Raw genomic sequence first — 25701 nt, 5'->3', positions numbered from 1 at the left:
ATGTAATGCGTCTCAGAACATTTGTGAAAATATAATGATGAGGTTTGAAACACTTAAATACGTACCAAATGTTTTCATTACAAGCAGATCGAGAAATTCAGCCGTTTCGTTTGCTCATTCGCCATGTTCGTGTTGCATGCTTCTTCATGACTCTTGATTTACCAAGCTCGCATTCAAGTTTTTACGTTACTATAATACCTTGTTCTACCACACATGGCATGCTTAGCTTTTAAAAGTTTAACTTACGACTTTCTTGACATCTACCTTTTTAAACATGATACCTATTAAAATTAGGGGTGTTTAATTTGGTATAACAGAACCAATTAAAACCAAACTGAAAAGAAAAAGTAGTTTAGATATAGTATAGTGAATAATATAAGAATCCCTATAGTTTAGTATATAAACCGATCAAGTCGAATAAACTAAATAAACATATTAATTAAAATATAGTAGTATAACTACATCTTAAATTATATAATTTAATTAATAATATATACATAATTTATTTTATTGCTATGATCTTCCTTTTTAAAATGTTGATTTTAGTAATTTTATATTTTATTTTATGTAAAAAATTATTTTTTTCATTTTTATCAAATTAAATAAAACGTAGCTTTTACTTTTTTTGTTGACATATATTATGGTATTATCAATATTTTATTTTTTTTAATTTATGAAAGTTATTATTAATATGTTAAATTATGGCTTTATCAAATATTTTAAAATTATGGTATAATCAATTTAATATGTTTATTAATGATTTTTATAGTAAAATAAAACATAAAATATCATACTTAAAAAGTTTAAAAATGTCTTCATGTTTTAGTAAAACTGATATCTATTTCACAAAAAAAAATATAAAAAAATATATTTATGGGTTTTGGTATATACTGAATAAACTAAAAATCGACAGCATATAAACCAAACCAAAGTAAATATAATTTTAATAGGATAGCTATTTTTTATAAGCCAAGATACCAAAATAGAATCAAATCCGGATTAAACATCTCTTATTAAAATGGAATACAACTAAGCTGCTTAAAAAATCTCACAAATATGGTATTAGAAGTTAAAGATTTGGAGATCTTGACTAACAAGCAAATACTCACACCATACTGACAAGAAAAAAGTACAAATATATACAACCTTATTTTCCAGTACAAAAACCCTCAAACACAATTCACCAACCCAATCAATAACACCTCTTAAGTCTTAACACACGTTGAACCCAACGCTTCTTACGGGTCGAGGGTAATACATCCAATCAAAATAGGAACTTTACACTAATCTTCGCAGGGTAATCTTCGTAAGAGCTTAAACCACCCATTTTTAAAACATATATTAGCAAGTGTTCAAACTTCAAGTTTGTGACTTCAGTAATAAACATTACCAAATGTCTCTTCTTAGTACGCATAGACTCATACTATGTGCGAAATGTATTTAAGGTCCTCACACTCTTTGTTAACTATACGAAAAACATCATATTGCTAACAGTGTATTCAATACACTATTTTCACTGTGATTGGCAACTGTTCTTTAAGAATCAACACTTTCAAACTCTAACCCACGCCGCAAACAACATTTGTTACCAAATACAGAAAAATAAATAAATAATAAATAGTCTATATTACGCGCGGACCAACCACTAGTTGATAGTATAAATCATGCATTTTTAGCATTTTAACTAGCTAGTAGCATTCAAATGTTATTATAAAATTAAAACACAAACAACTTAGACTATATCTTGATATAACTATTAAAAATAAAAATGAATAATATTTGGATACACGATTCAGATGTTGTATTCAGATGCTACATATAGATGTTGCATCCAAATACAAAAAAAAACGATATGACTTGCTTAGTTTGTTAAATATTATGGGGTTTTGGATGTGTAGATGTGTATTTTTAGGCGAAACCGATATCATGTAAATGTTTTCTTTGGATTATTGGAGAGTGGACCTTTTTGAGTGCCATTTTAACATATGACTTCTGAAATTTCTATTAGATATCATTTTGGGTTTTAACCAGTATTATACCAACTGATCGTTGATTTTGGCCATGTCATTTTTAAGCACAAGTTTAAAAGTTTTCAGTTTTGATAAATAAATATGAAAGAAGTGGTACTTTATAAAAATGTTAGATCCACAAAAGGTTTTCAATTTCAACCACCTGAAACAACAGTCCGATACACGTCGCAAGTCTCCTTATTTTCTCAACCTCTTTCTCCAAACCACCTCCAATAACCACTCTAGTAACCGCCGATGCTTCAAGCAGCGAACCGGTTTTATGAACGTGAATAAACTCAAGTTCCTCTACTCCGGCGTCGTTTTGATCCAACCCTTCACCGCTCAAGTCCATTGCTTGTCCCGCCACGAGTCCATTCGTTCCAATAGACTCCGCTAGCTCTTTAACGACACGTACCGTTCTCTCATGTGACACGTCAGTTCCGTCAAATTCTCGAAAGCTTGAGCTACGAGTGCACCGCCGGAGAGAATGGCCACGCTTTCTGCGGAGAGATCGTCGTTGTCCTAGTGAATCGTTGCAAATACAAAAAACGTGTCATGTCCTATAACGAAAGAAGAGAAACAGATACCCTCCCAGGTTTTCATCAAACTCAAAAGGTTTTGTGTTTCATGTGTGATCATTATCGTTCTATCATTTGTTCTAGTGGAGGATTTAATGTTGTAAGAGAGATTCAATCCATGCATAGTGGCTTAACGTTAATAATGTTTTGTACTATAACTTACGGGTTTTTTTTATTAATAGATCGAAAAAGCTAAGCCACGACTCAAACTTTAGCATAATGTATTCTCTATTCACATCCACGTCATCAAACCCATATTCAAATATGATATGTGTGTATACGGTTGTCAGTGCAAGGTTATGAAGCAAACGTGGCCACAAGCTAATCGCTGGAAAATAAATGGCTTAAAGCCGCAAAATGCTCTCGATGTGCAAAAGTGTTGACTTTTTTTTTTGCTTTTTGACAAGCTTGTGTATGGAGTGTTGGAAATGGAAATTGAAAGTGGAAAGTGACCTAGTTAATCTATTCTATCATGAGATGAATGACCACATTTTGTGCCAATAACTTTTTAGTTGAAAGACAATGAATACTCGTGATATATTGATATTAGAATTTAAACAGAACAATACTGATAATTATTCAAAAAGTGATCTCACAAAATATAAACTATTAAAGCGACTAGGGGACATACAATGATACAAACCCTACTCTTCCCGTGACATTTATTAACTTCACCCGTTGATGCAGAAAACTTTAAACAGTCGACACTCGACATTAAACACCTATATACATATACTTACATGATTATTCAAATGTATATACACATGACATGTATGATGAACATTGGTATCCCAAAAAAGTCAGGAAATCAAGATATCAATTTTATTTTGGATTTTCTCTTACCGATTTTCTTACTTTTCAGTTTCAAATGTTTACAAACCGTAGTAAATATTTATGTATGTTGTTGTTTTTGTTACTATTAAGTATTACTACACTGTAGTATAAATACTTAATAATAACAAAAATCTCTACATTTATTTATGTATCTATATTTTTTTTACTATTAGAACTGTACCAGAGTTCATCTGCAATCGTTATGTATATTGCTATTCAAACCTTCAGTTTTATGAGAAAAATCATGTTATAAGAAAGAAATATTAAGAATTAGAACAACGGGTGGCAGCACAGACAAACCAAATTCTCAATGTGCCTTAGAAGTAATAACCCTACATATATTAATTAATACCCCACTATTCATCAACTTCCTCTCTAAAAAAACTCGCAAATTTTCACACACACACACACACTTGTAAAGTAAGAGTAAAACTCAAATAAGAAAGAAAACTACACATTAGATGTAGAAGGATGAACAGCCTTGGTTTGTCTCCCTGCAAGCCAAAGCATGGTCCTCCTAGCAAAAGATGGGGTTTTCGTCTCCAAAGATTCAGAATTTTCGCTCTTTTGATTCTCTTCATCCATACCGATCCCATTCTTGGTCTTGGCAGGATTCATTTGGTTCGGAATTCGAATAGAAGAGGAAGACAACGAAGAACATGCATGATCTCTAACACTAGTACCCTTTTGCTTCTCCTTTTTACCCCTTAGCCAAATTTTAGACAAAGAAAAGCTCTCTCTTTCCACAACACCCTTCCCAATTCCCTTAACCGTAGGATCAAAACCGTATTCGGACATAACTGCTCTCTGGCCAGGGAAACGTCGACCGTCTTTGTCGGATTGTTTCTTGTTGGGAACGTGGACTTTAAGTGTAGCTTCTTGGTCCACAATATACTCATATGACCCCATTGAAAAACACCTCCTAACATCTACATTACTATTACCACTAATGTTATTGTCACTTCCGTCACCAACATGATCTACGTTCCTAAACTTCCCTAGCTTAACTTCTAAAGGAACAACCAAATCACCATCCGGGTCGCATGGTTTACGACCCGACCCAAAACGGGTCGACCCATAATCATTAGCCTCAGGAACAGGAACCATGTCTCTCGAGCTTCGATCAGTTCCCGACTCAAGAACAAGGAGATACGAGGAGCTTAGACTGTGGTGAGACGAGAAATCAGAGGGGAGGAGATTGGATCTGCAAAGAGGACATGTCGAGTGAGAGAGAAGCCACGTGTCTATACAGTCAACGTGAAAGGCGTGGCTACATTTAGGCAAGAGCCTGAGCTTGTCGTCTGCTTCGAACTCGCAGAGACAAACAGGACAGTCGAAAGATGCAATCTTCAGACCAATGATGGATTTGTAATGGAAGACAGGTAACTTGTCGATTAGTGATTGGTCGACGCCTGAATCATGGAGGTTGAAGAGTTGTTGAAGCTGGCCTTGAAAAGCTGTGAGGTTGTTGTTGTCGAAGTAATCATCTCTGCTTTGAAGTGATGGTGTGAGGAGGAACTTGACGAGGATATGGATGAGACCGGAGATGAAGAAGATGATGGAGAGGATTATGATTACTAGGAGGACGTCTGGGCTGACTTTGCTTGTTATATCGAAGCTTGTGTATGGTTTGAGAGGTATTAATGGTGGTGGTGATGAAGGGGTAATGAGAGTCATGTTCGTGTGAAGGAGATAAAAACTAACCAAAGTTTAAGCTCAAAGTTTTGAAAGAGGAGAAAGAGAGTTTTTGAGCTCAAAGTTATTTGAATATTTATGAGACAGAGTGATGATGAAGAGAATTACAGGTTGGACCATTGATGGCGACAGATGAGAATTTATTTAGTTTTCATTTTTATATATATTTTTCGTACACCAAGAAGAGTGTATTTTGAAATCATTTTTAAATTTGAGAAATTAATGGGATTTGGATCTTAGTATTTAATTACCTAAAGAAAATGTAAAGTCAACGATACATTTCTTTAAAATAAGAGATAGATGAAATCACTTTCCTTCATGAATTATGAATGATGATATCTTATGAATTGTATAACCAAACCTAGGCCATCCATGTTAAAGCCAACCGGACAAACAATTTAATATGAACAATCCATAAGAAAATACCAGTTTTCTGACAGTTTAACTTGTTACTTGTCCAAAATAAACTCATTTTGTCTATGTGTATATAAACTCATCCAAAGTTCAATGTTGGTATGTTCATGATCATTCTTGGAGTTATATTTTATTTCAGTATGCAATTGTTGCCTTTTATTGATAACAACTATTTATTTTAAGTTTACTATTATCTTTTTATCATCAAGTATCAACTTCATCCTCCATGTGATTGTTAATAAATTTCAAGCAATATATATTAACCATAGATGATAAGAAATACAGTACTTCAAATAATTGAGGATTATAAGTGATTATATTGAAAGCTTACTGTGTCCTCGATGCATCTAGAAATCAACAAATATTCAGGAGGTTTGTTGATAGGGCCTTTGTCGATTTACAATCCATCAGTTCAAATTCCCTGAGACTTGAGTCACTCGATTCAGCTTTTAATCTTTTTATATATTGGGATTGAGCTTAGTTAACAGAATATGTTTATTTCTCAGGTGATGAAAAGAGAGATCGGGCGGAGAGGCTTAACCGTAGCCCCTTATCTTGTGTCCCCTCGAGATTTTTTTAGTAAAAACACCTTTTTAAATAAAAGATCAATTAAAAGAGACTCATATGTATTTTGAGTCACAATCAATATTAAGGTTCAATAATGGACCTCTTTTACAAATTCGAGCCCTAATCACCCCACAAAATTTGTAAACTCATATTATTTACTTTTTTTCTAACCTAATATTATTTACTTTAATTTATTTTTATTTTTTATAATTTTTATGTACTCCGGAACCAGTATAATTGTAATAAAATATAATGATACAACTTTGATAATAGGACAATTACTGTTTCTTGACCATAATAAGATTATCGTTATCTGGATACTCCAGTAAACTTTTTTTAACTGAAAAATCGAGTAAACTTTCAATTCTAAATTGGTTTTCTTTGCATTAATCATTATATCAAACGTTACTTCTGCTAATCTATACCAAGTATAATATGCCACTTTTTGTTTTACCTTTTCAATAACTATAGACTAAAATGTATAATCTCTTTTAGACCATTCACTCCGCGCAGGACGCGGGTCATCACCTAGTGAATTGTATAACCAAACCTAGGCCATCCATGTTAAAGCCAACCGGACAAACAATTTAATATGAACAATCCATAAGAAAATACCAGTTTTCTGACAGTTTAACTTGTTACTTGTCCAAAATAAAAATTCATAGTTTTGAATTCAAAATAAGGTTAAGATTGAAAAATAACTAGACCAAAACTCCAACGTAAAACATTCAAATTAATGGAGTACTCGAAAGATGAACATTACTAGCTTATTGTTACCATGACATATTGACATGTTTTATGTCGATATATGTTTATGCATTAATTATCTTTTCTCCCAAAGGGGCTTTTGACTGAGTCAAGAAGTTCTTGAGGCCTCTTTAAGATATGTTAAGGCTTTGAATGTTTACAAACTGTAGTGCATCGTATTGCAGTTAATAGTAGCAAAAGTCTTCGGACCTATGAAAGTCTAGACTAATTCTCAAAAGGAGGTGCAATCCACATATAAACCATATTTCCGGGTATGAAAATGGATCATAAGCAGATAAGTTTATCTCCGTGTAAGTGTCTAGGAATAATATGACTTAATTTCGCGCAGTAGGTGGATCAAACTTGAAACGTATTTGGCGTCCTAATCTCTTTCCTGCCATTCGACCACAAGGTCCCAATTTTGTATTTTGCCATACGGACCCTAAAAGTTGGGCAGATATGCTTTGTTGGAAGATTGGAATGACCTATGTTTAGCTTAAGCTAGATTAACGGTGGATCTTTTGATATATATCCAGCATGCCATTGCCTCTTCTATACTAATGGTGAAATTGAAGAAAATGCTCAAGTTAGATACGAATCATATGAATTCATGAGTTTTTTGTAGTGAGAGATATGAAAAATATTAAACTTATTATTTATGTTTCAAGATTTAGGCTCCGAATGATGACTGCGTATTGAGCGGTGCGGGACAAGCGGTTTAATTGCGGTGCGGTTCTAATAGTTATAAAAATGTATAAATATAGGGTATATATAGAGATTTTTGTTACTGTTAACTGTGGGGCGGGACGGGAAACTGGTTACCATTCGAAGCCTTAAAAAGACTTTAAGATGTTAAGGGAAACACACTCGCAGCAGCTCAGGTTTCTGTATAGTTTTATAAATTTAGGCAGTAAACAAACATTCTATGTTAATATGGGAAACACGAGAGAGAGGGAACATGAAGCCAACATGGACTGAAGGTTATATGTACTTTCTCTTCTTGGTTATGTCTGGAGGCATATATTTTAATTTATAATATGCTTACTATTACCTAATAGATACATTTCCATTTTTTTTTGTTATAATCATTAGGCTTCGATCATGGGCCTATTTAATTAGATTCTTTGTATGGGGATCACAAATAAACTTCCATGGGTAAGAAATGTAAACCGTCTTTGCCACTAGGTAAATACAAATGCTCCATTTTAGCAGAAAAGGAAATTAAAAAAAATTGGGTACTTTTCCTTTTTAACTAGAATTGATTATACGATAGAACACTTTTTATCTTTCTTATACATTGAGAGACACTTCTTACTTGTGTGACATTTTCCGGTGAAATCTAGAGAATGCTTTGACAAAATTATCTTTATGGGAAAGGGGATTGTCGCTTGTTTGCTTTTAGATATTAGTTTAGTTATTTTTTTATTTTATTATAACTCATTCCATCTTTTGTTTTTATTGATTTTTTTTTCATTTTTCAGATATATAAAATAAACACAATTGTTACAATAAAGTATAATTTTTTTCTCTACAATTTCACATCCACTTTAATATATCTATTTTATAAATTTCAACAAATATATAAAAATGCTTGGACATAGAAATGTGGACATGGATGTCAAGATGTGGACAAATTTCTCTGTTTTGATACCATAAAACATGGATATGGATTCGTGTCACCAAAACCCTCAAAAAAAAAAAAAAATTTGGGCATGAACTTATATAGACTCATATTAACAAAAGAAGATACGACTCAGTAGACACTAACTCATAAGTACAGAGATTAATGTGGACAATGACTCATGTGGACAAGAGAAGAAAAACGTGGATATATACTCATCTTAACAAAAAAAGAAAAACAGAAAATTTGTTAACAAACAAATATGTGGACATTAACGTAAATTAGTGACAGAAAAAATGTTGACATGTACGGAGAATGCATGAACAAAAAACAAAAACTGTGGACAACGTTTTGTAGAAGTGGATATGGAAAAATGGATAAATAGTCGTGGACATATGAACATTTTTTGTTGGTCATTTGTGTTATGAGACAGACTTATATGCAAAAACTAGAGCAAAAATTATGAAAATGACTGAAAAATTATAAGCAAACTTCTTCTTAGTCCACAAAGTTCCGACAGCCAAACACCTTTCAAGTACGAATTGGTTTTGAGTCCATGTAATTGTATGAGTTCTTATAATTTGGTCCAACACAACTTGATTTCAGAGAACCGCAACCAGTGAATTTTGGAAATTGGAAAAGCAAGGAAAATTAGGATTTTCAGATTTGAGAGTGATTTCAGATTCGAATAGGAGAGAGAAACCCAAAAAAATATGTGAAATTTTCTGCCGTACAAGGTTTTTATTTAATAAAAGGGTAAAAGAGACAAATCATTCCAAGAAAGTGTGTCAAAAGCAAGATGTGTCTTGGGATGTAATTGCAACTAGATCTTGATCTGCGCCCCCGCGCGGATGTTGGATTTAACTTGCGTTCAATGTAAATTTATAAACCATTAATTTTATAAAATGTTTATTTATATTTTAATGTTTTGTAAAATGTATTTAGTGTAGAATATATTATAATATAATATAGATGTTTGATAATAATTTTTTATCTGTACGTAACATTATATTTATAATTTTATAACTTGATGCAATTTGATGTAATTTTATATTCATATATTAATCTTTTGATTTTTTGTTTATTTATTTAAAATGATTTAATTTTTTACAGTAGGTTTTTATGAATTATTATTAATTTTATGATATTTAGTTTTCTTGAAAATTGTATTGTAGCAGATTAATATATACTATATATTACAGTTTGTGTTTTTATTTTCAGCAAAAAGAAATAACAATTCATTGTAATTAATTAATTTAAATTTTTGATTTTAAGTGAAGTGGCAGATTTATAAATAAGAAAGAAATGCAATGGCTAAATGTGTAAATAAAAAAATATTTAACTGCTATCCGTGTTTCCAAACAATTCTCATTTAATCTGCTATTCAAGTTTCTAAACGACATAATCAATAAATGAAAAAGAAATACAGTGACTAAATATGTAAATAAAAAAATAGTTAATATGCTATTCTTGTTTCCAAGCAACTTTCATTTAATCTACTATCTTTTCAAAAAGTACTTCAATTTTAATAATACAGACTAGATTTTGACCCGCGCTTTCAAAGCGCGGGATTATTTTCGTTTAAAAGTATATTAGATTTTAGTTTTCAAAACGTTAAATTTGTATGGAAAAAATTTGTGATCTAACAAATTAAATATATGTGACAATTATATTGTTTGTATTATAGTGATGTTTTGTTAACCAATGAGAATAATGAAAACATGTATAATCTAATTGAAATCTGTTAGGAGTGTGAGATTGATTTTTAAAATTATCACTAACTAAACGATACTAAAAATGGTACATGATCTCAAAATCATAAATTTATAAACCATCATTATACATTTATACTAACAATGGATGTATTTAAGATATTTGAAATAAAGTAACCAAATGTAAATTAGATTAAATGAATAAGGATTTAGGAGTTTATTTAACAATTTATATTGTATTATAGTGATGTTTTGTTAACCAATGAGAATAATGAAAACATGTATAATCTAATTGAAATCTGTTAGGAGTGTGAGATTGATTTTTAAAATTATCACTAACTAAACGATACTAAAAATGGTACATGATCTCAAAATCATAAATTTATAAACGATACTAAAACGATAGTAACAATGGATGTATTTAAGATATTTGAAATAAAGTAACCAAATGTAAATTAGATTAAATGAATAAGGATTTAGGAGTTTATTTAACAATTTATATTGTATTGATCTAAATGGGGTAAGCTATAATTATATTAATCTGCACGTGTTTAAGGTTAGCTCATTAAAAATGAGGCTCTATAACAATTAAAAAAAAAAAACAAATGGAACACATTGTTTTTTTAACTCTTCAAAAATATCTATATGAAAAGTCTACATTTTCTCTCTATCAAGAGTAAGACCCGATTCTTTTGCGGTTCACCACTACTGTCAAACCAATTTTTCAGATCTCTTCAGGCATATGTCCTATCTCTTCGTTCTTCTTGATCGATATATAGTTGTATCATCACAACTATTTTTGAATTTCTTTCCAACAGATCTATTTGTTTTCATTTCAAGTTTATTTTTTGCATGTCGGATAACTTCGTTAAATCCGATGATCGATCTGAGCAAGGTTCATCTTGGTCGTACCTCTAAGATGGGTCTGAAGAATCTCCGACGAAAATCAAATATTGTTTTTTTCCTGTTAAAAAGTCATCGAACATAAAAGAAGTAAGGAAGAATAAAAATAAAATTAGAATATAACTATTTTTGATAATAAAATTTAGTAATATAAATTTGTATTCAATTCAAAGATTTTCTGTATTCAATTGTTTCAGACTACTTATGTGTTTACTCCTATTGTATTTCACAATTATTAAGGAGCCAGGTAAATAGAAATGACCAACTTGTTTGTTCAGTATATGTTTCTTATCAGTGTTCTCATTTGAGTTTCTCTTGTATCACTGTTTTATAAATGTTTAACCTCGATGGAGAATTTCAAAGCCTATTCAATAAGATATTTGGATTCTTTTTTTACGAATATAGAAACTTAAATTCACAGGGCATAAATATTAAAAAATGGACTTGTAGTTAAGTTATTTGTCTCTTCCTTATAAAGTTTTTGACTTCTTTGCTACGTCTATTAGTTATTTTACATAGTTGTATATTGTTAATTAATAATGTAACTGAATACAGAAGGTTAGTTACCTTAAGACTGGCCCCTTTCTCTTTGTTGGTAAAATTGTTTTTTTTTTATTTGTAATGAGAATTCTATTCAATGTTCTTTAGGATAAAATATAGGACATATGTCCATTTCAAATGTTTATATGAGCTAAAACATGGGAAAAATAAAGATAAGTACTCTTAATCTTTGTTTTAATAATTTAATTTAAGACTGACCTCTTTCTCTATTTTGAAAAACAGATCGTTTAGATTTTGGTAGCTATTATTGGTTCTATTTGAAGCACAAGCTTATTTGAACTGCTACTTGTGACAATTTTACTCCGTTCTTTTAACAATCTTACTCGGTTCATCAGATAAGTATCTTTTTAGCATATCTATTCTAAATTCTACTTTGATAAATAGTTGTTAAAGACTTATAAATATTATTTTAACCAATGTCTACACTTGCTTATACGGAAAATTATATGCAATATTAATGGTCAAATACAAAGTACTATAGGCTACTACAAATGCCAGCAACAGAAGATAAAACAAAAAGTAAGCAATATTCAAAGGCTTTTATATTTCTAGATATGTATTTGATTTATAATCTAAAGAATGGAACAATACTGATTGATAAATAAGCAATTTGTTTTTACCTTTTTGTCTGCGAAGGTGGGGATTACTTTCACTTGAGTACACATACTGGTTTTGAATGGTTTCACGTCAGAAAGGTAAGTGTTTTCTGTGATGACTTCATGTTCTCTGTTAATTTTTTCTGGTAAAAATCTGGTGGTAGACATCGCTTCATTGCCTACGTTAGTATATATAGGAAAGGATAAGTAGGTAACATAAGAATATGCCTGTGAATATTAGCTAAATTAGTTAGGAAAATAAAGATTTGGAATTAAATAAGTTATTGGGTAAATCTTCTCCTCTAAATCACTGAGGTAGTTAAAATTTTAATGTGTTAAGTTTGAAAAGGGAGAAAATATACCATTTAAGATCTTTTTTTATCTTTTTCTGAGTTTTTTTCTTATGTTTTGTTAAAGATTTACAAATTTAGTGGTTTTCTTGTTTTAGTTAGCTATATTTTCTCATTTATACATCAGATTCTCACCTGATATTATGGTAATATGCCTTGAGAATTCGGGCAATTTTAGTTAGGAAAATATTGGATTTGAAACTAAATATGATATATTTCAAACTAAAATCGTTGAGTTAGTTTGATTTAAAAAATTTTAAAGTTGAAAAATGGAGATAAGAAGCTATTAAATTTTTATTTTAAAAGCAGAGATTATTTCTTGGATGGTTCTCTAATTAGCTTGCAAATAGACTCTATAATACATGGACACTTTGATTTTAATCAGCTAATATAAACTAAAATGAGAATTTATGGTTTTGTATATATGAAGATAATATATAAAGTTACTAAATACATGTCTTTCTGCAGGTTCTATTATGGATAAATTATTGTTGAATCGTGAGTGTTGATGGAAACTTTTTGTTTCAAAGGATTAGAGGCTTGATGGTGTTTCAGAAATATATAAAAATAACGTCATAGTTTATAAGCAATGTAATAATTGGGGTTTACTCAGAGTCGTGCCTAAGGCATACAAAATGAGGCAATTGCCTTAGGCCCCCTCCAAAACTGTTAAATTTAGGGCTCCTTTTTTCCCTAGTACTTAGTTTAATTATTTATATTAATTTCATTTAATTTTATAATTTAGTTAATTGTTATATCACATGGTAGTTTGTACATTGAATTAGGACTCTTGAATTTGCAACGGTAATATTATCTATTTATACTATGAATTAAAGATATAAATTTATAAATAGATATATAGTTTTATTTTTCATGGTTGTAAATAAATATAAATATCTACTATATTATAAATATCTTATTTTTATTTTCTATATACATATATTATATTCTATAATTATAAAATTCTAAATTTTTGGTACAAATATAAAAGCTTGTATAATTTTATTTTATTAATAATTTTTATAAGAAAATTTAAACCTAAATAAAATTATATTATTTGCCTCGGGCCCTCACGGTCCTTCGCACGGCACTGGGTTTACTTCCCTATGTATAAAACCAATAATATGAAAAGTCGAAACATTTATAACAATGCTATGACTTTGAAAGAATTGCATTAATCATGATTGTCCCGATAGTTTTAATTATGCATACAGTTTGACTGCATACATATCTGACCCGTTATAAATGTTTAGTTACAGCAAAAGGAGAAATATTATTTTTAAAAAATATAGGCGTTTCATTAAAAGGAAAACTAGAAATACAGATTTTTTTTTTAAATACAGATTTAAATAAGAACCATAGGTTTTAAATATTTCAGTGGCAGAGATCTGTAAATATTGTTGAAAAAGAAGGGTACCTCAAAAAAGGACTTTCGATTTTAATAGTATTGACTAGATTTTAATCTGGCTTTCAAAGCGCGGGATTACATTTTGTTAAAAAATTATTAATCCATATAGATCTAGGTGTTTGGTTTTCGATTCGGTACCACATCATCTTTTCGGTTTGGTTTTGGTTTGATTTTGATTTTTAGTTTTTGGTTCAAGAGATATATAAACTGTTCAGTTATTTATGATTTATAAATTTGGATTTGGTTTTGGTTTTGGTTTGATTATCTTGTTTTTCGGTTCAAATAACAATGTTAGAAACCTGATAAAATTTTGAGTTCAATTCAGTTTTGATATGGATTTCGTTTTTTTTTTCTTGATTAATTAATGTAAAATCACATTTTGGATAAAATTTTGGATTATTTTGATAAATTTAAATATTTTGATACAAAATTTTTTGGGGTATTCGGTTCTATTACAAAATTAAGATAATGTTAATATTTAAAATAATAGGGTAATCAAGTTTTATAAATAATATTTTAAGATATTTGCTCATTTTGAAAGAAAATATAATTAATAAATTTAAGATACAAGACTCTATTTTGTTTATTAAAAATTAAATACTATTCCCAACACTTAAGTTGGGAAGCATGAAACCTCAAAATCATATATGAACTTGAAACAACACATACCTAAGTTTCAAAAGAAAAACACAACACGTACTTTTTTTTTTTTTTGAAAAAAACACAACACACATACCTACGTATGATTCGTAGGAAAACATGAAACAACACACATACGTAAATGGTATCGGATTGACTCTTTAATCTTATAAATCTTTATTAAATTTAAAATATAAACACACATACGATAATACAGTTAAAAAATACTATATTAAATAAAATTTGTTAACTAAGTGAAAAAAATTTCTCACACAGTCTCTTGTGAGAATGAACAATATGTATTTGAAATATGGGACATAATTACTTCTGAAAATTTCAAAGATGAGATGTACATAATTTATCCTCTTTAAAAAATCAGTGATTTAAGAATACGTTATATAATTCAAACGGAAACCTTTGTTTTGGAAAGTCAGATCATTTAGATTCTGGAATCTTTTATTCGTTTGGCTTTACTTAAAGCCTTATAGATATTTTGTTTTACTTAAATACTTATAGATATTTCAAGTAACAGATGTCTTCTCTTGCTTAAAAGGAGCTCAGCTAATACGCAGTGATTCTCAAATAAGGTAGTGTCATATAGGCTACTACATATGATGCAACAGAAGCTAAAACACAAAGTATGTAATACTTTAAATACTTACATGTTTATAGATATAATATTTTTCTTGTAGCATGAATTTTGATCCCCATAAACAATGAATTAAATTTTCATCAGGATAACGCTACACTCATTTAAAATATTACGGGATTTATAAGATAAAATAGACTCAACCTTTTTGCCTGAGAAAATAATTTTCAAGGTCTCACCAAATTGTGCAGTAATTGCTTCTATGTGTGAATGGCATTAACTTTGATGAACCATGTCGTTTTGCAAGGCTTCGCCTCGTCAAGGTATGCTACTCTCTGCATAGCCACATTTTGTATGCAAGAATGATGAAGAGAACGTGGTTGCCTTGACTGATATATGTGTTGGTATTTATGATAGTCAATAGGTAGGGTTGTTTAGATAGTCGGATGTAATATGGTTGTAGAAAATCTAGTTTAAATCGCATATCTTGCAAATCGAGGCAATTCTAGTTATTGATAACTCAATATTACGTTTTGGTAAATTTATTGTTAATTATATTCAATGATCGAAGATTCTAGCATTTGCTAGTTGATATTTGGTGTTTGAATATAAAGTTAGAGTAACGTAATATTCGTTATTGTTAGGTAATTATATATTAGGCTGAAGATTCGCAACCATATTCGGTTACCAAGTCTGTGTAGTTATTTAATAGTAGCTAAAAGCTTTTAATGGTTATGATATTCTGTGTTTGTTTAGAAATTTAGATATTCGACCATTTACTTTTAAATAGTATAAAAATGATGGCCGAATATGCCTAGTTTTCATTAGTTTTATCTAATTTTCTTTTGCAAAAAAAAAAATCTTTAATATAATAGCTATTTTCTGTTAGCAGAAATCGTGGAAAATGATGGTTACAACAGGCATATTTGGATGGAATATAGGTGTGATACCAGTTATGATTGCATATCGAATTAATAGATCAATATTATCATCTTTTTTACAGAAATATTGCATAAATTTTAAATAGTAATTAATTTTTAAATCATTACTGTGGAATATTAATCGAGTTTGCACACAATACAAAATCAAAATGTTTAATATTAAATAATTTATTCAAATCGGTAAGACAATAAAGTTAGGGTTTAGGGTTTGTTTAGCAAGTTCAAAGATTAGGGTATAGGGTCTTTTTGTGTTTAGGGTTTGTTTTTATAAAGTATATGATTGGGTGTACCCATTGTAATCACAACAGTTGTTTTATATCTATGGTTGAACGGTGCAATCGTTTGTACATTGATTGTAAGTTATGAATGGTTGAAATATTATATGGAAGAATGTATAGTTTTAACGTTGAAGCTTGCACAATCCAATATTCAAGTTAAGTCTCCTGAAAAATTGAAATGTTAAAGGGTCAGTGTTGATGGAACTTGATGATTTGAATTTCAATGGACAATTTTTTTCGTACATATAGTGTTTAAGCAATGAAAACCAGAGTGTTATAGCAATTCAAGATGGTTTAAAAACTTTGATACATATATATCTATACATTTATGTATGATAGAAGAGATAGAAAAAGATACTTAGAAATGGTAAATTAACTAAACCCGGACAAGTTTCTAAAGTTAATGAGATGGTTAATTAAAACGTTTTTCATAAATGATAGTATTTAATTAAAATCATAGTTTAAAAATAATCCAGTGGCATTGTCTTGTAAATATTGTTGAAACGGAAGGGTACCTCAAAAAAGAGTCTTTTGTTTTAATTATTGACTAGATTTTGATCCGCGCTTCGAAAGCGCGGGTTTTTTTATTATAAAGAAAGTTTGATATGAATTAGTATTTTTTGATTGTACGTTATTAGTTTATTTGAGATTTTGTATGTATATATTCTTTTGTAACTCTCTCTTAGGTATGAAAATTTATCCGGATCCGAGTAAAATATATAGGTCTGGTTCGGTTCCGGATACATAGCAAATTACCTATTGGGTATGTTTTTGGACATGCGATCTCGGTTTGGGTCTGGATCTTACCGGAGACCCGATCGGGTACCCAAAGTATGAAAAATATTTTGTTTAAATTAGGTATTTTTGGGTATTTCGGATATGTTGCTGGTGTTACAGATATTCTTTTAACCTTCAAGTTTGGGTTTTCGGTTATAGTTTTGGATAAATTTTCAAAATTTAAAAATATATTTCAAGTATTTGGATAACTTTTTGGTTCATCGGATCTGATTTCAGGTAAAATTAGTTTTTTGACTATTTGAATATTTTCGGGTATTTGTTTGAATTTTTGGGTGTTTGTTCGGGTTTGGGTGTTTTCGGGTTTGGATGTTTTCGGGTTTTTGGGTACTTCGGGTTTTTTCGGACTGATCCGGACCTGATACATTCCTGAAAATTATAGGTATTTTAGAGATATTTAAATTATGGGTCCGAACCAACCTGGACCCGAAAAAACTAACCCTAACCCAAGCCAAAAAAAATTCAAATATCTAGTTGGCTCGAAATCTTTAGGACTCAAAGGACCCAAAATAAAAAAGAACCGCCATGTACCTTAACCCAATGACCCAAATACTCAAGGCTACTCTCTTTTAATATATTTGTGTGTATTTTATAAGAGTTGCATTTGTTCACTTGATAAGACTTAAGATTTGTTTGGCGTATTTTTAGCTAACTAAATAGTATAAATTTGTAGGATTTTAATAATTTTAAAAAATTTATCTTAAATAATAATTTTTTATTATAAATATTTTCATAAAATTATTTTTTCGTAATACATATAATTTTTTAACAGATGATTTGTTTATTTTTTGTCAAATTTGATTTTGTAAATAGTTGGATATATGTTACAATTTTGAATTACATTAAAAATGTTAATTTTTTCAGTGTTCAAAAGTTTATATTTTGTTGATAAGTACTTGTCGTATATTAATAGTCAGGTTAAAGGTCGTCGTGAATATTGAAAGATAAGTTATATCAAGGATTAAAATGTTTATATTGATATCAATATATGGTTCGTAATCTTTTAAAAAAATGAATTTATCAAGGTATTAAATTTAGCAAGAGATATTAATATGATTATGTAGAGGATGATATTGCTTTAATTGTTGTTATTGTATCCTGTATTAATATGGCTATTAATAAAAATGTTAGATGGTTAGAGAAAATAAAGATAGGATCAAAAAATATTAATGAGTAGGTGCAACAAACCTTTTGTAAATAGATTTTTACGATGATTTTATTTTAATAGTATAGATTAAAATATATAAAAAAAGATCAGAAAAAATTAGTCTAATAAAAAGGTCCAACAACCTTGTATAAGTAGATTTTTTTAGAATGTTTCCCTTTTAATAGTATAGACTAGATTTTGACCCGCGCTTAAGAAGCGCGGGTTTTTTCCGGTTAATAACAATGTTTATGTAGATTAGTATTTTGTGTTTGATGTATATTATTAAGTTAAAAAGTCATATTGATTTATATGGATGTGATCAAGCGTTTGCATTTTTATAATTTGTTCGAAATATATCGGAAGATGAAATTTTTGTGTTTAATAGTATAGAAATTATAAAATGAAGTAAATCTTGTTAGTAGAAAGATTGTTGCACACATTTATATATCAGAAGATGAAATAATTTATATTTAAAATCAAGCTATACAAATATAAAACCAAGCATATAAAAATCTGTAGTTATTTTAAACCTATCATTTTTTTTTTCTAAATCTACTCAATATATTATAAATACAAACTAAAAATTAATTTGAGACATATTATTCATTAATAAAATATGAGTTTAAAAATTATGATTTATTTCATGGGTTTTAATAATTTGGGTTTTCTAAAAGATTTTAATTTTTTTTTTGGTTTTAGCAAAATGGACTTAAATTTTCACAAATAAAATTGTAGGTTTAATGCAATTTATGATAGAATATTTCGTATTATTCGCAAGTTACCAAAATTCTTGGTATAAAATATAAGTAGATTTTTTTGATATTTTGCTTGATAGAAATAAATAAGGAAATGATGTATTTGTGTCGTAATAAAAAAAACTTGTAGACCAAGTAATTTAAAATTTTCTGTTTTCTGTTTGATAATAGTATCTCTAATATATTCTTAACAAAAAAAATTAAGAATATATCTATTTAGCATACTCACAATATATTCATTTTCTTGTTAACCTTTTTTTTTGTAACTAACCTTGTTTGTTATGATTTAAAATTTTATAGATCTTGCAAAACAACGTTTACAACAGTATAGATATGATAAGTTTTTAAATAGTATATGATTGTAATTAGCAACCAACCTTATCGTTAAAATAATATGTATTTGTTTCAATAATATGTATGTGATGTAACGTTTTATAGTTTGTGAGGTCAGAGTATGTGGTATGATCGGGTCACAACTATGGTGGTCTAGGTCTCTAACACTGTCATGTTTGATTTTAGAATAAGTGACATTTGAATAAGAGTTTGAAATATTATATTTTTTTATTCAGGAAGAGAAGCCATGGAACATCAACATGAAATAACCAAGGACTTTTTCATTTTCATAGACAGAAGTTTGATCAATGGAAGGTTGGAATGAGACAGGTTTAGAAGTCGTTGGTGGTTCATAGGAATGATATAGTTTTGTTAAAATAATTTAGTAATTGGTAAATATAGGGTATAGTGTTACCAACTTTAATGTTAATAGCAAAAGGAGTATTCATGGGTTCAATATATCGTATCCATATAATTGAGCCAAAATTGGTAACAATACAATATAAGGCAAGACCAACAAAAATTAAGTTTCTAGTGAATAGGTCCAACAACCTTGTATAAGTAGATTTTTTAGGACTCCTTCACTTTTAATAGTATTGATGTCAAAATATATCCCTAGATGTAAATTTTTCTTTTAAGAATAGGGTTAACAATCGTTTAAATAATTCCTTTAGCATCGGTTTTTTTAACATATCTAAGAGCCGAATCACACGAGGGAGATATGATAGAGACTATGGAAGAGAAGGCAATACAGGAGATCAAACAACTGTTACAACTTGTAGATCAGAAACTTAGCTCAATTCCTTCATCACCAATGAAACATGACCTCATACATGAGATCAAACAATGGTCTGATGAGAAAAAAGAGTCTGAATCGATGGAGCAAGTCGTGAATCCATATGAAGTATCAGCCAAAGACGGCGGTAAAATCGACTACGACAAGATTGTGGAAAAGTTTGGCTGCAAGAGAGTCGACCAGTCCCTGATCGATCGTGTTCATAGACTAACTTCTCGCGATCCGCACGTTTTCCTCCGCCGTGGCGTCTTCTTCGCACACAGGTTCGAATATCTAACTTCTGTTTGATGATTCAACTTTTTTTTTGTTTCTATAGAGTTGCATGTATTGATACGTGACATTATTAGGGATTTCAATGAGATTCTGGATTCATTCGAGAGAGGAGACAAGTTCTATCTCTACACAGGAAGAGGACCTTCATCAGAAGCTTTGCATCTAGGGCACTTGATACCTTTCATGTTTACCAAGTAAGTCTAAAACATATTGTCTTTTATGTCTCTTTACATGGTTTTCGAAGAACTTACTTATGTTTTATTGTTCGAATCTGCTTGTAGATACCTGCAAGAAGCTTTTAAGGTTCCTGTTGTTATACAGCTTACGGATGATGAAAAGTTCATGTGGAGTAAGACCTTAAAAGTGGAGGATACTAAAAGACTTGCCAGGGAAAATATCAAAGATATAATTGCTTGCGGATTTGATGTAGAAAAGACATTTATTTTCTCGAACATCGAGCATGCTGGGTAAGTCACATTCAAATCTACGGAAATACGGAGTTAAATAGTGAATATATTAGCTCAACATTCTGTCGCTTTGTAATGTTTGATTTATCTCATAAAATGGCTCTTATATTTGTATATTCTCTATATAATTGAGTTTTGATCCTTACATTAAACTCTGTGTGTAGTACATTCTATGAAAATACGTTGAAGATTGGAAAGTGCGTAACAGTTAATAAGGTGACACTTGCTCTCAATCTCCTTTGATGTGTTTTTTATAGTTGCGTTGAGTTGCTTGTTTTATTTGTGCATCTCTTTTGTTGCTAGGCTAACGCAATCTTTGGCTTTGCTGGCGAAGATCCTGTTGGAAAAATGGGTTTCCCTCCTGTGCAGGTACGTCTATTTGTTGGTCTTATTCTATAATGCATATAGACTGTTGTATATAATCCATAAAATTACATTTTGCAGGCAGCTCCATCTTTTGCTAGCTCGTTCCAACACTTGTTCCTTGGAAAGGACAATAATCTCCGTTGCTTGATTCCTTGTGCTATTGACCAAGTTTGTATTTTTTTTTCCATGTTATTAGTGTATCATTAATTCATTATTATGTTATGCAGTTTTTGTGTGCTAATAATCAAATTTTGCTTTTGGTTTTTGTTCAGGATCCATATTTTCGAATGACTCGAGATGTTGCACCTCGGTTAGATTATAGCAAGCCTGCTCTAATTGAGTCAAAATTCTTGCCTTCTCTGAAGGCAAGTACTTTTAAACTAGTCTTTAGGATATTGCAACTTTATAGATATGTTACTTACAACTTCATGCCTTCAAATTATTGAATGCCTTTGGTCACTTTTGTGCAGGGAGTGAACGGAAAAATGTCGGCGAGTAATCCTAACTCAGCCATATACGTAACGGATACCACCAAGGACATTAAGAAAAAGGTGAATGAATCTCTATAATTTTGATAATGAAAATCAGATCACTGTCGCTTCCATTATGTTAACTTCATGCGTTTCCATATACAGGTTAACAGTGCGTTTAGTGGTGGGAAAGACAACTCAACGGAACAAGAAAATGCTGGAGCAGATCTGGAGGTACCAAAATTATCTTCTTATTACTCTTTATAGTGTCAACTCATTGTTGTGTTCCAGTGTCAGTCATGTAGTTAAACAGTGATTGAAATTTAGTAATGATATAATCTTAGTTAGATACTAAAAGTGGCATTGGTTCCTCACATTGGAAATTTAGAAGGAATTTTTTTGTTATGTAATTAACTAAGTATCCACTCTGTATCAATAGCAGACTCTTGCAAGATTTTAGTCTTTGTTCTTGATGCTATAGCAAACGTAAGTCTTTATTTGTGGTAATCTTTTTCCTACTATTTCACAGGTAGACATACCGTTCAAGTACTTGAGTTTCTTCCTAGATGATGATGCTGAACTTGAACACATAAAGAAGGTAGATTACATTACCCTCGCCTCTCTAGCTCTTGTTTTTAGCTCATTACACAGAACAAAGAATGTTCATCTCTGTCTTAATGTGTTTCAGGAATATGGAGAAGGAAGAATGCTATCTGGACCGGTTAAGCAACGACTCACTGAAGTTTTGACAGAAGTAGTTGAGAAACACCGCAAGGCTCGAGCTGCTGTTACTGATGAAATGGTGAACGCGTTTATGGCCGTGAGACCTCTACCAAAGATGTTCGACTAGAGCCCATAAGCCAGAAGAAACCCCTCTTTGGCTGGCTGTTCTGCAACTTCATATTGGAGCTTTAATATAATGTTTAGTCTCCTCATCTCTTTATTAATAACTTTTGTGAACAACCAAACAGTTTGTGATAATCAATGAAACAACTCTTGTTCCTAATATAACCATAAGGCTGTCTTATAATCCAATATGGTATCACACATAAAAGATCTTGATTTCCAACCACTCCATTGATCTTAAACTTTTTAAAGATTTTTTGAGATTTCATCGTAATATAACACAACAAATATTGGTCCCTTAAATAAATGGTTTGCTTAGTGCAAAATCAAGTTATGGTCCAATAACACCACATAAATAAAAAATTTCCTGTCTGTTTCTCTTATCCAACAAGAAATGGTCGGCTCTAAGCCTATAAGAAGGTAACGGGAAGGTTCCACACCAAATTTTTCTAAAAACAAAATTATTTTATACTTTTTAGTTGTTATTTGTGTTATTCCTTATAAGTTTATAAAAAAATAAGTTTAGTAGGAAATAGTGGAATTCTTATTTGAAGCACAATGGAAAAAAGTACAATGATTTCACCAAGGACCATCCATACATATAACATTTAGCAAAGATAATACATCAGTTCCTCTCGATTTATTGGAATACTACACATGAAATCAACTCTTCACCTTCTTTTGCTTATTCTTCATATCCTGCAAAAAAGAATTGTACATAAGTATATAAAATTTTCAAATTCATTAGAATAGGTAAACATATGTATAAATATATAATAATGTTTACCTATTACATACTAATATAAATTCTTCAAACAAAATGATGAGTAGTAGATTTGAGAATGTACTTACGGAGTGTATTCGACGCGGACGTTGCCGGCATCAGTATTAGCAATGACCCTAAAAGCGTCACGAGAGAGATTAAGGTCGCCATTGCAAGGCTCCCGGCATAAATCAACTACCTTGACGATTACGCTACGTCCCGTGCACGCTCTTGGAAAGTTGTACGTAGGGCCAATGCACCGAACCCTGTACCTCCGACCACAAGCTCGGCTTCCTTGCCACAGATTGTTCCTGACTCCAGTCACCATCGTTTCGTATTGATTTCCATAACAAGCAGACTCTGAATCACATCATTGATTTGTAACCAATGATTAATAATAGTTACTTCATTAAAAATAATGATTTATAACATATAAAACATTGATATTTAATATACGCACTAGTGTAGGGAGGGTCGTAAAAGACGGCTCTTCCTTGAGCAGCTTCAGCAATTGGAGCTAAGATTTGTGCAAACACTATCACCGTCACGACAAACTTTAGCACCATTTTTATCATTTTCTTTTATTATGTGTTCTTGCTGGTTTGTGAAGTAATGAAGCTAGGAGGAGGGGGCATCGAGTATTTATTTATAGAGTAATTGGCGTAGATGCACCGAGAAACCCATGTAATTTACCATATAACCTTGTTTCTTTTTAATATTTTTAGTGAATATAATACTCTTATCTCTATCTCTCTCTCTCTTTTCTTCCTTTTATGTGTTCTAATCTCTTTATTTCTCGTACAAATTCTTCAAATCATCTTCTAATTCAACACAAATCTTTATTTTTTTATTCTGATTCTTTTGACACCCATAATGCTAATCTTATTATCTCACCCCAATTCCAATGTTTCCAATTTCGAATCACAATCAACTTTAAGATAATATATACGTTAGTATGTATTTTATTACTTACCTGCTATTATTTAGATTTTAATGGATTCTTAATCGATACATGAAGTGTTAGCTGTTACAAATAGATTTGAAGCTATTTAATAGATAACTAATTAATTGTTAATAGTTTCATTAACTGATATATGATTTGTTAGTCGATACATTTGTTTAATACATAGATTGTTAGATGATACTAAAATTATTAGCGGATATGTTAGTTGGTATGTAGACTGTTACCTGCTATGTAAATATTTAGCTGATAGATGTAGAGTTACTTGTTTTCGACAAAGCATAATGGCATTTTCGTCCGCACAGTGTCAAAAAATTACTCATTTTTGGGTTATTCATAATTATGAACATTCAGCAAATTTGAACTTTAATTGGGATATTCCACACATTGTCTCTTATTTATATTATAACTTAAATCATATTTTGTTTGATTGAAATACTTTTCCAAGTCTTTGGTCTACTTCGAGTCTTCCATTATTAATTGTGATATAACAGATGGGGCGTATTTTTCTTACTCCACCTAGAATTATGGGTGACTTAAATGAAAATAATGATGTTATGATGGAAAATTCCAAGGAAATAGAGGATTTGAAACTTTCCAGTTCACTTTATTGAATTTTGTTTGTTTTTCACATTGTTTTCATTATTTCCAAGTCTTTGGTCTACTTCGATCTCTGTTTAGAGAAACTTGTATTGTGTTTCACATTTGATACTCAAAAATTTTAAAATAAAACATCCAGCTTTTAGGTTTGCAGATTCATCTGTACAAGTGAAACCATTTTCTATCTCTGCTACTAGTTATGTAATTTACTTAAGCGAGTGAAGAATACAGGTAGCTATATATAAATGATCTTTACTTAGGAAGTTAGGAGTTAGGTCAACTTGTATTACATGTTGTTTTGAAATAAATTACTTTATTTGATCAGTTCAGTTTGTTCAGATCAGATCTATAAAACTCGTAAACTGAGGTATGAGTATGACATGACTAACCAAATTGCTTTGTTGACATTTCTTACAAAAGAGACGAACATCTCTTCGTCATGATGTCAACTAGTAAACAAACATACGATTAAATGGGCTGGCCGGGCCCAAACCTCTTTACGATAGCAGAGGTTTTATCGGCAGATGAGGAAATTTAACCGGACAAATAAATAATGCAACTTTCTGGGATCAACAAGAGAGTCTTTCTGATCGATGTTGTTGAGATAACAAGTGGTCTTACAGAGAAAGTTGTTTCTGTCGACTTATCGCTCGTTTTCTCTCTTTAGCGATATGTATTCTTCACTAA

At 30.5% G+C, this 25701-nt stretch overlaps 3 protein-coding genes across 5 annotated transcripts; 1 reads left to right on the top strand and 2 right to left on the bottom strand.

The window, feature by feature from the left end:
- Positions 1–3649: 3649 nt before the first annotated feature.
- LOC103839976 (putative RING-H2 finger protein ATL49) lies at positions 3650–9525 on the bottom strand. The gene is made up of 2 exons (XM_009116456.3): positions 6648–9525; positions 3650–5477 (listed from the first exon to the last, which is right to left on the bottom strand). The coding sequence occupies exon 2, from the start codon at positions 5096–5098 to the stop codon at positions 3872–3874; it is 1227 nt and encodes a 408-aa protein (XP_009114704.1). The 5' UTR covers positions 5099–5477; positions 6648–9525; the 3' UTR covers positions 3650–3871.
- Positions 9526–13684: 4159 nt separating this feature from the next.
- Positions 13685–22855, top strand: LOC103839978 (tryptophan--tRNA ligase, cytoplasmic-like). 2 transcript variants are annotated; one of them, XM_009116458.3, is made up of 11 exons: positions 13685–20531; positions 20616–20735; positions 20823–21008; positions 21173–21224; positions 21312–21377; positions 21453–21542; positions 21647–21739; positions 21845–21925; positions 22010–22078; positions 22374–22442; positions 22533–22855. In XM_009116458.3, exons 1-11 carry the CDS (start codon positions 20194–20196, stop codon positions 22692–22694), a joined length of 1326 nt encoding a protein of 441 aa, XP_009114706.1. In that variant the 5' UTR covers positions 13685–20193; the 3' UTR covers positions 22695–22855. The 2 variants fall into 2 exon arrangements, with proteins under 2 accessions (XP_009114706.1, XP_033130901.1); XM_033275010.1 differs by having other exon boundaries at positions 22374–22855.
- Positions 22856–23211: 356 nt separating this feature from the next.
- On the bottom strand, positions 23212–24123 carry LOC103839979 (EG45-like domain containing protein 2). 2 transcript variants are annotated; one of them, XM_009116459.3, is made up of 3 exons: positions 23914–24123; positions 23543–23813; positions 23212–23389 (listed from the first exon to the last, which is right to left on the bottom strand). In XM_009116459.3, exons 1-3 carry the CDS (start codon positions 24026–24028, stop codon positions 23383–23385), a joined length of 393 nt encoding a protein of 130 aa, XP_009114707.1. In that variant the 5' UTR covers positions 24029–24123; the 3' UTR covers positions 23212–23382. The 2 variants fall into 2 exon arrangements, with proteins under 2 accessions (XP_009114707.1, XP_009114708.1); XM_009116460.3 differs by lacking the exon at positions 23212–23389 and having other exon boundaries at positions 23539–23813.
- Between the last annotated feature and the right edge of the window lie 1578 nt (positions 24124–25701).

The sequence above is a fragment of the Brassica rapa genome, chromosome A07 (assembly GCF_000309985.2).
Source record: "Brassica rapa cultivar Chiifu-401-42 chromosome A07, CAAS_Brap_v3.01, whole genome shotgun sequence".
Taxonomy (NCBI): Eukaryota; Viridiplantae; Streptophyta; class Magnoliopsida; order Brassicales; family Brassicaceae; genus Brassica; species Brassica rapa.
Note: the sequence above shows the minus strand (reverse complement) of the source record. Positions and strands in the feature narration are given on the sequence as shown.